This window comes from Hemiscyllium ocellatum, chromosome X, assembly GCF_020745735.1.
Source record: "Hemiscyllium ocellatum isolate sHemOce1 chromosome X, sHemOce1.pat.X.cur, whole genome shotgun sequence".
Classification (NCBI taxonomy): domain Eukaryota; kingdom Metazoa; phylum Chordata; class Chondrichthyes; order Orectolobiformes; family Hemiscylliidae; genus Hemiscyllium; species Hemiscyllium ocellatum.
In genome coordinates this window covers 16,223,149-16,237,096 of record NC_083453.1, presented here as the reverse complement: position 1 = coordinate 16,237,096, position 13,948 = coordinate 16,223,149, and the positions used below count along the sequence as shown (strand labels likewise).

Here is a 13,948-nt window from a genome sequence, read left to right as displayed (position 1 = left end):
AGCCACCCTCTGTGTGAAAGAGTTGCCCCTCAGGACCCTTTTAAATCGTTCTCCTGTCACTGTAAAAATATGCCCTCTAGTTTTGAACTGTCCTAACCTAGGAAAAAGACTTTTTCTGCTTTTCACCTTTATATATGCCCCTCATGATTTTATAGCTCTCAACCTCCTATATTCCAGGGGAGAAAAAGGTCCCACCCTGTCCAGCCTCTCCCTAGAACACAAACCCTCCAGTCCCAGTAACATCCTGGTAAATCTTTTCTGCACCCTGTCCAATTTAATAATATCCTTCCTATAGCAGGGCGACCAGAACTGTACACAGTACTCCAGAAGAGGCCTCACGCCCTGTACAGCTGTAGCATGATGTCCCACGTCTTATAGGCCCTGGTGTGAGCAATGAAGACTTATGTGCTAAACGCCGCTTTAACCTGTCTACCTATGGTGCAACTTTCAACGAACTATGTACCTGAACCCCTAGGTGTCTCTGTTAGACTACACTACCCAGGGCCCTACCATTAACTGTGTAAATCCTGCCCTTGTTGATTTTACCAAAATGCAACATCTTGCATTTATCCAAATTAAACTCCATCTGCTACTCTTCAGCCTATTGGCCCAATTAATCAAAATCCCTTTGTAATCTTAGATAACCACCTTCACTGTCGACTATACCACCCATTTTGGTGTCATCTGCAAACTTATTAACCATGTTTCCTATATTCTCTTCCAAATCGTTTATATAAATGGCAACAACAGTGGACCCAGTACAAATCCCTGCGGAACACTGCAGGTCACAGGCCTCCAGTCCCAAATACAACCCTCCATCACCATCCCCTGTCTCCTTCCATCAAGCCAATTTTGTATTGAATTGTCAAGCTCTCCTTGAATCCCATGTGATCTAACTTTACTAACCAGTCTACCACATGGAACCGTGTTGAAGGCTTTAGTAAAGTCCAAGTTGACAACAACTACCACTTTGTCATCATCTACCTTCTTGGTCATGCCCTGAAAAAAAACTCAGTCAAGTTAGTGATTCCCCACGCACCAAGCCATACTGACTATTCCTAATCAGTCCTTGCCTCTCCAAGGGCATGTAAATACTATCTCTCAAAATCCCCTCCAACAACTTACCCACCACAGATGTCAGACTCACCGTTCTATTGTTCCCAGGCTTGTTCTGGAAGCCCAACATCAGCCATCCTTCCCGGCACCTCGCCTGTGGCTGTAGGTGATACAAATATCTTTGTTAGTGGCCCAGCAATTTCTTCCCTTGCCTCCTACAACATCCTGGCATACGCCTGATCGGGTCCTGGAGATTTATCCACCTTTGTGTTTTAAGACCTCCAGCACCACCTCTTCTGTAATGTGGACTGTTTTCAAGACATCATTATTTATTTCCCTGAATTTCCTAGCCTCCATGTCTGTCTCTGCTGTAAATACTGACATGAAATATTCGTTTAGTATCTCTTCCATTTCCTGTGGTTCCACAATCACTTTAAGCAGCCCTATTTTCTACCAAGTTGCTCTTTTGCTCTTAATCTACTTGTGGAATCTCTTTGCATTATCCTTAATCTTATCTGCCAAGGCTATCTCATTTCCCCTTTTTGCTCTCCTAATTTTCCAATTAGGATTGCCCTTACCCCCCTTTATACCCTTCAAGATCCCATTTGATCCCAGTTGGCTACACTTGACACTGCTTCCTCCTTATTTTTGACGAGAGCCTCACTATCTTATTCATCCATTGCTCCCTACTCCTACCATCCTTAATCTTCACTAATGGGAACATACTACCTCTGAACTTGTTATCACACATTTCAAAGTCTTTGACTTGCCAGTCATCCCTGCAATCAGTCTTCCCCCAGTCAACTTATGAAAGTTCCTATCTTATACTGTCAAAATTGGCCTTCCTCCAATTTAGAACTTTAACTTTTAAAACTAATCAACTTATGATCACTAGTCCTAAAGTGCTCCTCCACTTACTGACCTGCCTTATTTCCCAGGGGAAGGTTAGGTTTTGCTCTTGCTCTGGTAGGTACATCTACATATTGATTAAGAATTTCTTCAACAGGTAACAAATTTATCCCCATCCAAGCCCTTAACACTATGGTAGTCCAAGTCTTATGTTTGGAAAAGTAAAATACCCTGCTACTATCGCCCTATTGCACATGCAAATATCTGAGATCTCTCCACATATTTAGTCCTCAGTTTTCTGCTGATTGTTTGGGGGTGGGGAGGGCTATTGTACAATCCCATGAAGGTGATCATCCCCTTCTTATTTCGGAATTCCAACCATATAGCTTCACTGGATGATCCCTCACAAATATCCTTGTAAGTACAGCAGTGATGTTTCCCCTAAGCAAAAACACCACTCCCCTTCCTGTCTTGCCTCCTTTTCTATCCTTTCTATGGCATCTAAACCTCGGAACATCGAGCTGCCGGTCCTGTCCATCTCTGAGCCACGTTTCCGTAGTAGCTGTGATATCCGGTCTCATGTTCCCAACCATGTCCTAAGCTCGTCTGCCTTGCATTTGTGACCCCTTGCATTGAAATAAATTCAGTTTAATTCTTCAAAGTTACTGTGTTCTCTGACTTGTTCTTGCCTGCCTTGTCTAAATAACTTGCTATTTTTAACTTCTGAACCACCCTCATCTGTGCCTCTATACTCACTGCTGCTTAGGAAAGCTCTTGCTTTTGCTCTCTAAAGGCTCCCGAGTAAGTGCTAGCAAATTTTGGTTTGTCCAAATCGTGATATATGACTCCAGTTGGAGTTTCACATGGCCTATTTAACACACTAAAAATCTTGCCATTTGAATTGTCTAATTTGGAAGGCCCTTCTCGGTGTTGCATTTCAGGATGAATGTATGCAATCATTAGGACCAGAGAAAATTTGGGTATAGCTTTTGGTGTCAATCATTTCAAGCCTGTGCTGTTTGAGTGCTCTGCTTTTTCTTCTCTACTGTGCTCCACAGTCAAAATTTGAGCTAACTGCTCTGGATATCTTTTAAGTTGATGGTAATAATAGTACTGTTCACAGACTACTTTGCTACAAAATCTCATGGTAAATGTGTTTGTGTCCTAAAAAGATAGGGATGCATCAAAAATATCCACCTTCTGCTCTGTCTATATCTATTCACCCTCTCTTCTGTGATTTCACTGCTGCCTTGTCTTCCTGTGAACTCTCCTTAATTGTATGCATAGCCCTCACTTGACTGTTACTTCTTAGCCTCAACTCTCACATTCTTGATCTTGGAGGAGACTGTTTTGACTACGTTTGGTATTCTTCCTTGCCACTTGCTGTCGTCCTGTCTCCATCTCCTCTGCCCCCACCCCCCACCGTGTGACATCTGTCATATGCTGTCAGCAGTGCAAACTCAAACGTATCTGCAGCTCAACACTGCATCTTGCTGGACTACACCAACCCCCGACCCCCCCCCCCCCCCCCCCCCCCACCTCGTCTTGCTGTTTTTTAAAACACATTTATTCCAGCGTCGTTCTGCATTACTAACTGCTTCTTGAACTCCTGTCCTGTCCATTTTCGCTAACAATAAGTTTGAGTATCTCATTAATTTAAGATGGACACTTGCCATTCATCTGCCTCTACTTCCTGTCCTACCCTTTGCTCATCAAGTCAAAGCTTCTCTCACCCTATTTCTGAATTTTCAGTTTCCTCCAGTTTCTGTTATTCCCCTAAATGTATTTTATCCATGAGACACAAAGTGGTAATTCCTCAGTTTTCATTCCTGGGTTTCATGCTAACTGACCTTGTGAATAGTTTTCTCTCAATGACTGTCAAACCTGTCATTATCACCTCGCTCTGAAAAGGTTCCATCCTTGACTTCTCTATCTTTGCTACTATTGTCACAATGCTGGTGTTCCTTTCTTCACCTCCAACCAGGACTAAAGTTCCTGTTTGGTTTTCTGGTTGGGTTTCTGCCCTCTAAGCCCCAATCAAAGTCACCTCTTTATGATTTAAGATCATGGTGCACTCTCTCCTTCGCCCAAGACCTGCCATCACTTTTTGATATGACTCCATCATTGAGTTCAGTAGGATTGCCTTCATTTGAGTTTACTATCTCATACATTTCCAAGAGATGTCATCTTTTCTTAATTATTCATTCCTGTACTGATTGGCCATTTGCGTTGCTGTGACCAGAATTGTATACAGTACCTTAACCAAAGCATTGATAGGCTCAGCATGACCTCTAAGATTGGGCTCCAAATTGGCTCCTAATAAATGCTTCAACATCCTAACATTTTTCTGTGCCAATTTGATATCATGCAAATTTCTTTTTGACCCTCACCTAAGAAGTGACTTTTAGATGAGATTCAATAGAAGCTGATAACCCCTTGTATTCACATGTTCCTTAAGTGGCCATTCTCCTTGTTTGAACTGAGTCAGTGAACATTGATAAGCTACTTAACGAGTTGTGTACTCATGTAGTATCTATACATATGCAGTCCAGCACAAATGCGTACTAAGCAGTTGTTATAAGTGAGAACCTTGGTTGGTTCCCCCCCCCCCCCCCCCCCCCCCCCCCGCCAATTTTTATTTTGATCCAGGGTTTTGAGATCATATGGAACATCTGCATTGTTGCAGTTGAGAAGATTGTGTAACTTGGACCAGAGACTGAAATTTGATTAAATTACTTTTTAAGAACCAAAATGACATTTGTTAGAGCTCAGTAATATGCACAAACATTGCATTGAAAGGAACAAGTGTCTGGTCTGATATTGAGCTATTTGGTTACAAAGAGCAATGCGCTTTTAATAACGTGTCATGTTTCAAGTGATCCCAAGTAAGATTGCCTCAGAGACCTTTATACCCACCAGTCAGTTTCTCTGCTACGGCAATGAGATGGTGAGCATGTCTCTTAAAGGTACACTGACTGTGGGAAATAACCAAAGTGAATGAACATGGGCAATTGTATGAAGTGATTCACTTTGGAAGGCCAAATTTGAATGCAGAATACAGAGTTAAAGACAGGAGAAACAGGCAGTGTGGAGAAACAGAGGGATCTTGAGGTCCATGTCCATAGATCCCTCAAACTTCCCACCAAGTTGATAAGGAAGCGTATGGTGTGTTGGCAGACATGAGCAGGGGGATTGAGTTTAAGAGCTGTAAGGTTAGGCTGCAGGTTAGACCACACTTTTGAGCCTGGGTTAGACCACACTTGGAATATTGTGTTCAGTTCTGGTTGCCTTATGATAGGGAGGAGGTGGAAACTTTACAGAGGATGCAGAGGAGATTTACCAGGGATGCTGCCTGGACTGGAGGACTTGTCTTATGAAGAAAAGTTGAGGGAGTTATGGCTCTTCTCATGGGAGTGAAGAAGGATGAGAGGTGACTTGATAGAGGTGTACAAGCTGTTGAGAGGCATAGATAGAGTGGATAGCCAGAGACATTTTTCCATGATGGAAATGTTTATCAAGAGGGGGCATAATTTTAAGGTGATTGGAGGAAGGTTTAGGGGGGATGTCAGAGGTAGGTTTTTTCCACAGTGGTGGGTGCATGGAATGCACTGCCAGCAGTGGTGGTAGAGTCAAATACATTAGGGAAGTTAAAGGAACTCTTGAATAGGCACAAGGAAGACAGTACAATGAAAGGTATGTAGGTTAGTCTGATCTTAGAATAGGATAAAAGGTCAGTCCAACATCGAGGGCTGAAGGGCCTGTGCTGTGTTATGTTCTCAAGCACTTCCTCAATAATGAATGGTGCTTTTGTTTTCGACAGCTATTATATCTTGCTTGCGATTTTTTGCTCATTTGAGTTGTTTGGTTAGCAGGTTACAGTTAATTTCGAGTGTAGAACATGAGTAACTGCTTAGATATGCTGTTTGAATTGAGTTCAGTTTCTACATGTAAATCCCATTCCTGCATTTTTGTTCTCAATTTGACTTGGGATGGATTTTTAGACTTTGTTTCTTAGCAGAAACTTAGATTTCTTATTCTAAACTTCTTGTTAATTTGGTAAAGTTTTCTATTGATGTTAAAATAAATGATTCCAGTACGTACATTCCTGGTGTTGGTGGCAACTGCACTCTCTCTTGGATGATACATTCACTGACAGTGTGTCCTAAAGTTGTAAGTCCAAAGGTAATGAAAAGGTAGATAATGACTTGTGCAATAAATATCTCTGAAAGCGTGTTTAAAATAATTTATAATGCATTCAGGGTTAATAGCACAATTTCATTTTCTGTTGCAGCTATGAACGTTGACTCTGCTGATAATAGTTCTTTAGCAGAAGATGAAGAAGCTGATCCGTCTGCATCTCGTGGTTGCACAAAACGAGAAGAAACGTCAGAGCATGTTTTGAAAGAGCAGCACGAGGAGCAGTGCAGGTAAGAGGGGAAATATGCAAGAGATGTCTTGGAATCTGAGGGTATTGTTCCAAGTTTTTGAGGGGGAAAAATCCACAATTCATATTTGCCTCATTCAGTAGGGATTAATTATTGATGATAAGTGGCAGTATTTCTTCATTTTATTTGGGATAGGGTGAAGGATATTCTGTAGCGTTATGAAAGTTTGTCCTTGCCTTTCTTAGAGATATCTATATCTGCTTTTAATACATTTTGTAGGCAAAGTACTTTTGTTATACTTTTATTGCAATATGTGTTCTTTGACTCAACCTTTGGTACGTTTCAGGTGGACCTGTTTGTGTGTCTTGGTAGTGTTTGTATTGTTTTTAGTGAGTTGGCTCTCTTCTGTTTTATCATTCCCTTCTGCCACCCAAAAAACAAGGTATTGAGAAACCTTTTGGCTCTGTTAGTACTCTGCCCTTGGCATGAATTTGAGTCCCACTGGTGTGTTGTAGCAAGTTTAAATTCCAATATTTGCCAATGAAATACTGCAACTGAAGTGGGAAAGTAATTTTCTGCAGTTTCCCTCAAGTTAAAAAGAAGATTTGAGTTTGTGATGAAAAGGTAAGCTTGGAGGAAACAGGAGCCAGCATCTGTGAATAGTAGAGATAGAAAGGAAATAGATAGTAGCAATAAACTCTAGCAGTGAGAATAAAACGTAAATTTCATAATTTCAAAGTGTTTAATCTTTGCACTGTGTATAGTGGAAAAATGAGCACATTCTGAATTCTACTAAGGTAGACATTTATAATGAACTTAACAATACACTAAAAATGCACCTGCATCGAGTGAAGTAATTGTTTTAGTTCAGATTTGTAACCAGCATTACTTTTTCATGATGCAGATTTTGCTGCATACTTGTGATTTTGTTTGAGTGGCAGATAATTTGACTTATGGAGCAATGGTTGAAAAGGAATGAAAATTTTTCTGAACTTGTGGCCAATACACTGTGTTACTCTGAGCAGTTGTATTTTAAAGATGAGTATAACCTGGCTAATGTAAGCAGTGAAAATAATAAAGATAACAGCTGTTGGTAGCATGATTAAAAGATCAGTTATGAAGGTAATTGATTCATAACCATAGTGCACAAAGGCAAGCTGTTTGACCCATCATGTCGTTGCTGGCTATCCATTGAGCAATCTTCTCAGTTCCATTCCCTGCCGCAACCTTGCAAGTTTGTTTCCTTCGAGTGCCTGTTCTTTTTTGAAATTATTGACTGTTGCTAATGTTTTGAATTAATTAAATGTTAAACCATCTTTCTATCTAGCTTGGAGCAAAGGCTGTGCGTGTTCTGTAATTGTGGAGAGCAGAGCCTACATGGACAAAGAGAGCTGAAGCAATTTGATCCATCGGTTGTGTTGGATGAATTTGGAAATGGAGGGGCAAGCAGAACTACAAAGGAAGCCAGTCCAACATCAAGGCACATGAGTGTTTCAGGGACGGAGGGGCTCTCCGATGAGCTTGTACAAGTTGGCTTTGAAAGAAGTACAACAACAATGGCTCTTTTTGAGTCAACAGGTGAAAACAACTGTTTTCTTTATTGTTTAAAGTCCAAAATTTCCCAAAACAATTCTAAAGCTTGATTTCGATATAATTGTTTCTTGTATTGTTGTTTAACTATTTTTATAAAATTGTTCCTCATAATTCTTCTCTCAATAAATTTGTTGAAAAGATTACAATTTGGATTCCTTAACGTTTTAGTTTTTTTTAGTCTGTTAAATCTTTAATCTTTTAATAATTTAAATGATGGAATCTCCAAGTAGTCCAAAATAATTCAGCAGTAATGACAATGCGAGTATATGGTACCCTTTTACTGATGCCTTAACTCCAGTCTCAAGAATTGTATATGCCTATGGAGTCTTTTACAAATCATAATCATGTTCTTGTGCAGAATTAAGTTTTTGTGTTTTTAAAAAAGAAGTTTCATGCCAGTGTATTGAAATGAAACAAATTTTTGTTAACTCAACAAGAAGCAGAAGAAAATAAACTGCAGATAAAAGAGATGCTCTCTAGGACCTCAAACTGCTTTCTACTGCACCATTATTGTCGTTTTCTCAAATTCTGTGCTTAAATAAAGTCAAGCTGAGCTGCAGCATTGAACTAACACTTGAGCTACTCTGTGAACTTAAATTAGTTTGTGACAAGGGTCTGAGCTGCGCTAGTAGCTGACCAAGGTCCTGTCATTATTTTGCATCTGCAGGTGCATTTTTCATTTGGTTATCTGGTGATCAGGACCACAATTTCTGGATGATTCCAGCTGCTGCCTCCACCACCAGCTCCCCCCTCCTCCCCTCCTCCTCTCTTCCTCCCCCAGCAAAGACCCCAAGTTGAGTATCCAGTGTTTTCTCTCTCCCTCTCTCTCTCTCTCTCTCTCTCTCTCTCTCTCTCTCTCTCTCTCTCTCTCTCTTCTCTCTCTCCCCCCCCAATCTTTGTTCTATCTTTTCGTCTTTAGCTTTGGTTACATTTGTGTAGCTTCCTGTACACTAGATTAAAAAGTCTCCAACTTCATTAGTCTCTGGCTCTGCACCATACTGTTGTATTATATTTGACCCACTTGGGCATCATATTATTTATTTTCTGGTATGCGATGATTCAACAGAAAACTACTTCGCTGTATGCAATGATTTGTCAGCTTGGCTCAGTTGGTAAAATTCACTCGTTCCTGAATCAGCACTGTTGTTTCAAAGCTCGTTCTACCACTTGAGTTGATATCCTGAGTGAAGCTGTAGCACACTGCTGAGGGAGTGTTCCATCAATATTTAGTTGATATATGATCTGGAGACTTTGTCTACCACTTCCAGTGGTTCAGGTTACTTTTGAAGGTTACGTGGCATTATTTGAAGAGCAATCAATTCTTCCCGATGTTTGGCTAGCACCAAAAGATATAATTAACCGGCTGGTAGTCCCATTGCTATTTTGAGGAACTTACTGTGCGCAAAATAACTGACGCATTTCTGACATAATTTTGCTGCACTTCAAAGTAATGAATTCTAATTGAAACGCTATGAGATGTTTTGAGATCAGGCGCTAAATGCAAGGGAATTTTTTCCTCTTTACGTGGAGGATAGGTGCTGTGCAGCTGCCAAAACTAGTAATGACATTGCAAACGTATTTCAGCCTTATTTATTTTTGTATATAGTTGAGTTCTACGGTGTTACTTTTGATTAATGCTAGGAATTCTGGTTCAGTTGGCTTTTTTGATGCTAAAACATTACTGTAATCATACAGATTGTGTTGGGACAAAACCATGGTAAAAATATATCTGCAAATTGTGCCCACTCATGAATGTATCTTTGGAGATAGTATGCAAAATCATCACGCTGCCTTTTATGCCCAGGACGTGGGTTTCAAGTTAGCTCAGACAAGAAAGGTCTTCTTTCTATAGAGTCCCAGTTGAATGAGTTCTATGTGGCTCAAATGCAAGTCTTCAAGAAAAATGATTCATTATTCAGAACACTGTGGCAAAAATTAAATGCCATGCCAGTAGAAGAATCTTCCTTGGTGAAATTTGGATTGAGGTACATTGTTGTATCATGACCATTGCCCCTGCATCAAACCTGTTAATTGCCTAATCAGATGTGTATCTGACCCTGACATGTAAAATGCAGAAAACAAAATCTAACATTGATGACCTTGGCTCCAACATTATTTTGCTGTCATCCATGCCTTTTACAGAATTCATTAGTGCTCCCAAAAACACTGATAATAAATTTTGAACAGAATTCTGTTTAGTTGTTGAGAGGTAATTTGCTGATTACTCCGTCCAGCAATCATCTAAAATAATTCACTGGTGATCTGAGATGGTTGACATTTGATTTATTTCTCTAATCAGTCCTAGGTATTGTCAGATCCTCCATTGGAGTTTAAGAAAAAGCTTTTCTATTCTCTCTTCTGTAAATGTCAATTTAAAACTAGATCAAACAAATAAATACTTTTAGTCTTAAAGCAACTGAAATGAATTCCATTGTTAGAAATAAATTATCTTGAAGAAGACTGCCCACAAAAATTGATTTTCTATGAGGTAAATTGTACCTTTACGGTCATAAACCTGATGCCAGAATCAAATTAAGGGGACCTTTTATTGTGATGTCATCAAGTCGGTCAAGCAGCCAATCACAGAGCCTTCATAGCAAGTCAGAAAGTAAAATGCTGTGTTTATCCTTGACTTTTTATTCATTTTATGAAAAGTTGAATAGATTGGGACATGTTCATAGAAATAAAGTGGAAACTCAAATATTACAAACACTTTTTAAAATAAGTTTTATAGGAAACCCATTACTTTTTTTCTATCCATGGAGAATTTTGACATTCCATTAATATAAAGTTAGTTCAAATCCAGAAACTTTGTACCAGGTTCATAATTACTATTCAACATGGTTTAAATATCCATTTACATCTTATTCAGTAATATGTACTACTTTTTCAATACTTTTTTTGATGAGATCAATTTAGATGATTTCAACTTCCCTATGGGGGAGTGGGGAACTAATGACAGCTGAATCAAGATTTCTGTGCTTGAGTGTGCATGAGCAGACACCAGACATTGCAATAATTGTGATGATTATGTGTGAAATTTAAACCATGCTGTTACATGAACAGTTTTTGTTTCTGATCCTTCGTATTTTTCTCCACAGGGCATTTCTGGGCTCATCATTGGTGTGCAGCCTGGTCGAATGGTGTTGAACAGGGTGAGGGACAAAAACTGGTCAATGTGGACAAAGCTGTAATCTCAGGTATCTCACAGGTAAGAGGCAAAATTTTATCACTTTGGGTTCTTTGAACTTTTGAATCTTGGAGAGCATTGATTGACAAAACATTAATTGTTCTTTAAAAGTTTACTGAATTTTTAAGGACCACATTCCCAACTGATAACTTAAGAGACACTCACTAATGTTGAGTGTTACAGCTTAGAGTATTGGAGCACAAATTTGTTTTTGCTATTTTAACACAGTTTTAGTGCTGACCATTGTAGAGGTATTTTCTGGAAGAACCAACTCTCATACTAACTGTCATGTTTTAATATTTGTGGCAATGAGGATGTTCCTGTGTCATAAAAGCAGCAAGTCTATACTTTTTTTTGCTGGAGTCTCCAAGAAAGCAGAGCAGTGATAAATTCCAATTCAGTCAACGTCCACCTTCCTAGATTATCATGGAAGGCCTGAAGGCAGTTGGAATAATTTTGAGTCCATCTCTTATTCCACAAGATACAAATACAGAGCCGCAAATGATTTTGCTTTTCTTTCATGCTGCTTTTAAGTATTCATTTTGAGAGCAGTTTACTTTTGTAGATGAGTAAACTGATTGAAGCTACCACTTCAACTGCCTCTTTACTGTAATGGCACCCAAAGATTGAGGAAGGACTCGACTTACTTAACCTCATTTCCAAAATGTAGACTGTACTTTCATCATTGCTTGACTGTGCAATTGATTCATTGTGTGACTGATGTGGGGAAAGTGGTGACATGATGATAATCCACAGACTCAAGCTAGCATCTGAGGAGACCATTCGAATCCCACCATGGCAGGTGTGGAGTTTAAATTTGATTGCTAAATCTGGAATTAAAAGCTAGGTTCCTAAAAATTCATCTGGTTTACTCATTTCCATTAGAACCTCATCTGATGTACATGAACTCCAGATCCATAGCAATATGGTGACTGTTAACTGTCCTTTAAAATGACACCGCAAACAGTTTAGTTTCCAGGCACTTATGGATGGATAACACATATTGGCCTTGCCAGCGATGCCCACATCCTATGAGAGAATAATGAAACTACAGCAAGCTGGCATGATAGCACATTAAATGTGTTGTAATTGCATTTTTCCAGCAATCTATAGAGTTGTTTTTTTTTCTCCTTGCAATCTGTAGTTATGCAATCCTCCAATCTTAACATAGTTCACTGGTCTAAATGTCTGTCTGATTTTTGATTTGCTAATCGTTAAGTTAAAGGTAATTTATAATATTATTTATATTTATTTCACAGAAATGTGAGTATTGTAAACGGTTGGGAGCTACCATCCAGTGCCAGATGGAGGGATGTTTAAGATCGTACCACTTTCCTTGCGCAGCAGCATCTGGATCCTTTCAGTCAATGAAATCATTGACCCTTCTGTGTTCAGAACACATCGATAAAGCAGTGGAAATAGGTACTGTTACATGCTTTAAATAAACTTGTGTTAAATATATCATTCTTGATAGGTGCAAAATCTTAAATCTGGTGTAAGGCAAAAACAGTATAAGGGAGAGTCTTTTTTTAAAAATGTAATCTGGGAATCTCCTGGCTCTTCAATATCTGTGGGTAAATTCTGGATCTGTTTGTGTACTAAGGTTGACAAAAGGTCCCAGGTTTAATTGCTGGCCTTGTTTGCCTGGTCTTGAAGAAAATACTGACAAGGACCTGTAATTGGTCTAAGTAATCTTGGGTGAGGGAAGGTGAAAGTTGACCAAGTTTCACTGGTTGCTGCTCATTGACTCCAATTAGTGAGTGCATGCATACAGATGCTGGATGAGAGAGTTGAGTTTAGCTAGGTTATCTTTTTTCCCCTTGAAGCTTTCTTGGTAATTGTTTGGGCATATCTGAAAAATGGATAGCAGAGATGGAACCATATTTCAACAGCTGGAGAAATTTCTTTGAAGTTTGGGGGGTTGGTAGTTGGAGGAGGTAAGAACATTTGTTTTTTAAAAAATGGATACAAAATTGATTTTATCCTGTAACCAGTTTCGGTTTTGTAGATCTAAATATTTTATAACATTGAAATGGGTTTACATTCTTGATCACATTTTAATGCTTGTCTGTCCCTTGTGCTTTTCAGCACTGGCAGTCAAGATCAATTGTGGGAAGTAACCGAAACAATGTGAAATTGGAAAAAGGCTTGGTTGATAAATATGATTTGGAAACCCTTACAGAGACATGGCTTCATAATGCCATGTATTGAGACCTGAATCTTTAAGGGTATAGGACATTTGAGGAATACCAGAAGCTAGGAAAATGTTTGGTGGTGTGTGTGTGTGTGTGTGTGTGTGTGTGGTGTGGTGGGGGGGGGGGGGGGGGGGGGGGGGGATGCTTTTTGTTTAGAGATGGTATTAGCAATGGAGAGATTACCTATTTGGCTTGGAATGAGAAACAATACAGGCAAGATGTCACTTGAGAGTTGTGTATGGGCCCCCCAACAGTAACTGCATGGTAGATTTGGAGTATAAAGGAAGAAAGAATGTGAGCTTGTGGAGAGGCATGGCAATAATCTTGGGAGATTCTAATCTGCATAAAGGTTGGAAATTACAGATAGGCAAAAGTAATCATTGAATTGTTTTTGGATAGAGCAGCATGCTATGGAGGCCCCATTGAGCTGGCTAATCGAGACCTGATATTGTACAATGAGATAGAATTGATAGGTTAATCTCCTCATTGTGAAGGTATCCTGAGGTAATGAGCCATAATATGATTTGAATTTTCCCTTTTTGTAAGGGAGAGAGGAGTGGATCCAAGACTATTCACAAAAAAAAGGGGAATTATGAGGGCACAAAAGCAAAGCTAGCAAAAGTGAATTGGCAAACTAGAGTGAATGATAGGTCAATAGAGATGCAGTGGCACATCTTTAT

General features: G+C 39.5%; 1 protein-coding gene across 8 annotated transcripts in view; it reads left to right on the top strand.

Moving 5' to 3' along the window:
* The window catches only part of kmt2d (lysine (K)-specific methyltransferase 2D), a 248,665-nt gene that overhangs the window by 64,095 nt on the left and 170,622 nt on the right, over window positions 1–13,948 (top strand). For all 8 annotated transcript variants that reach the window (XM_060821028.1, XM_060821029.1, XM_060821036.1 and 5 more), the window contains exons 3-6: window positions 6,197–6,332; window positions 7,618–7,868; window positions 10,985–11,094; window positions 12,333–12,495. In XM_060821028.1, the coding sequence (XP_060677011.1) occupies window positions 6,197–6,332; window positions 7,618–7,868; window positions 10,985–11,094; window positions 12,333–12,495 (660 nt within the window). The remainder of the gene's footprint in view (window positions 1–6,196; window positions 6,333–7,617; window positions 7,869–10,984; window positions 11,095–12,332; window positions 12,496–13,948) is intronic.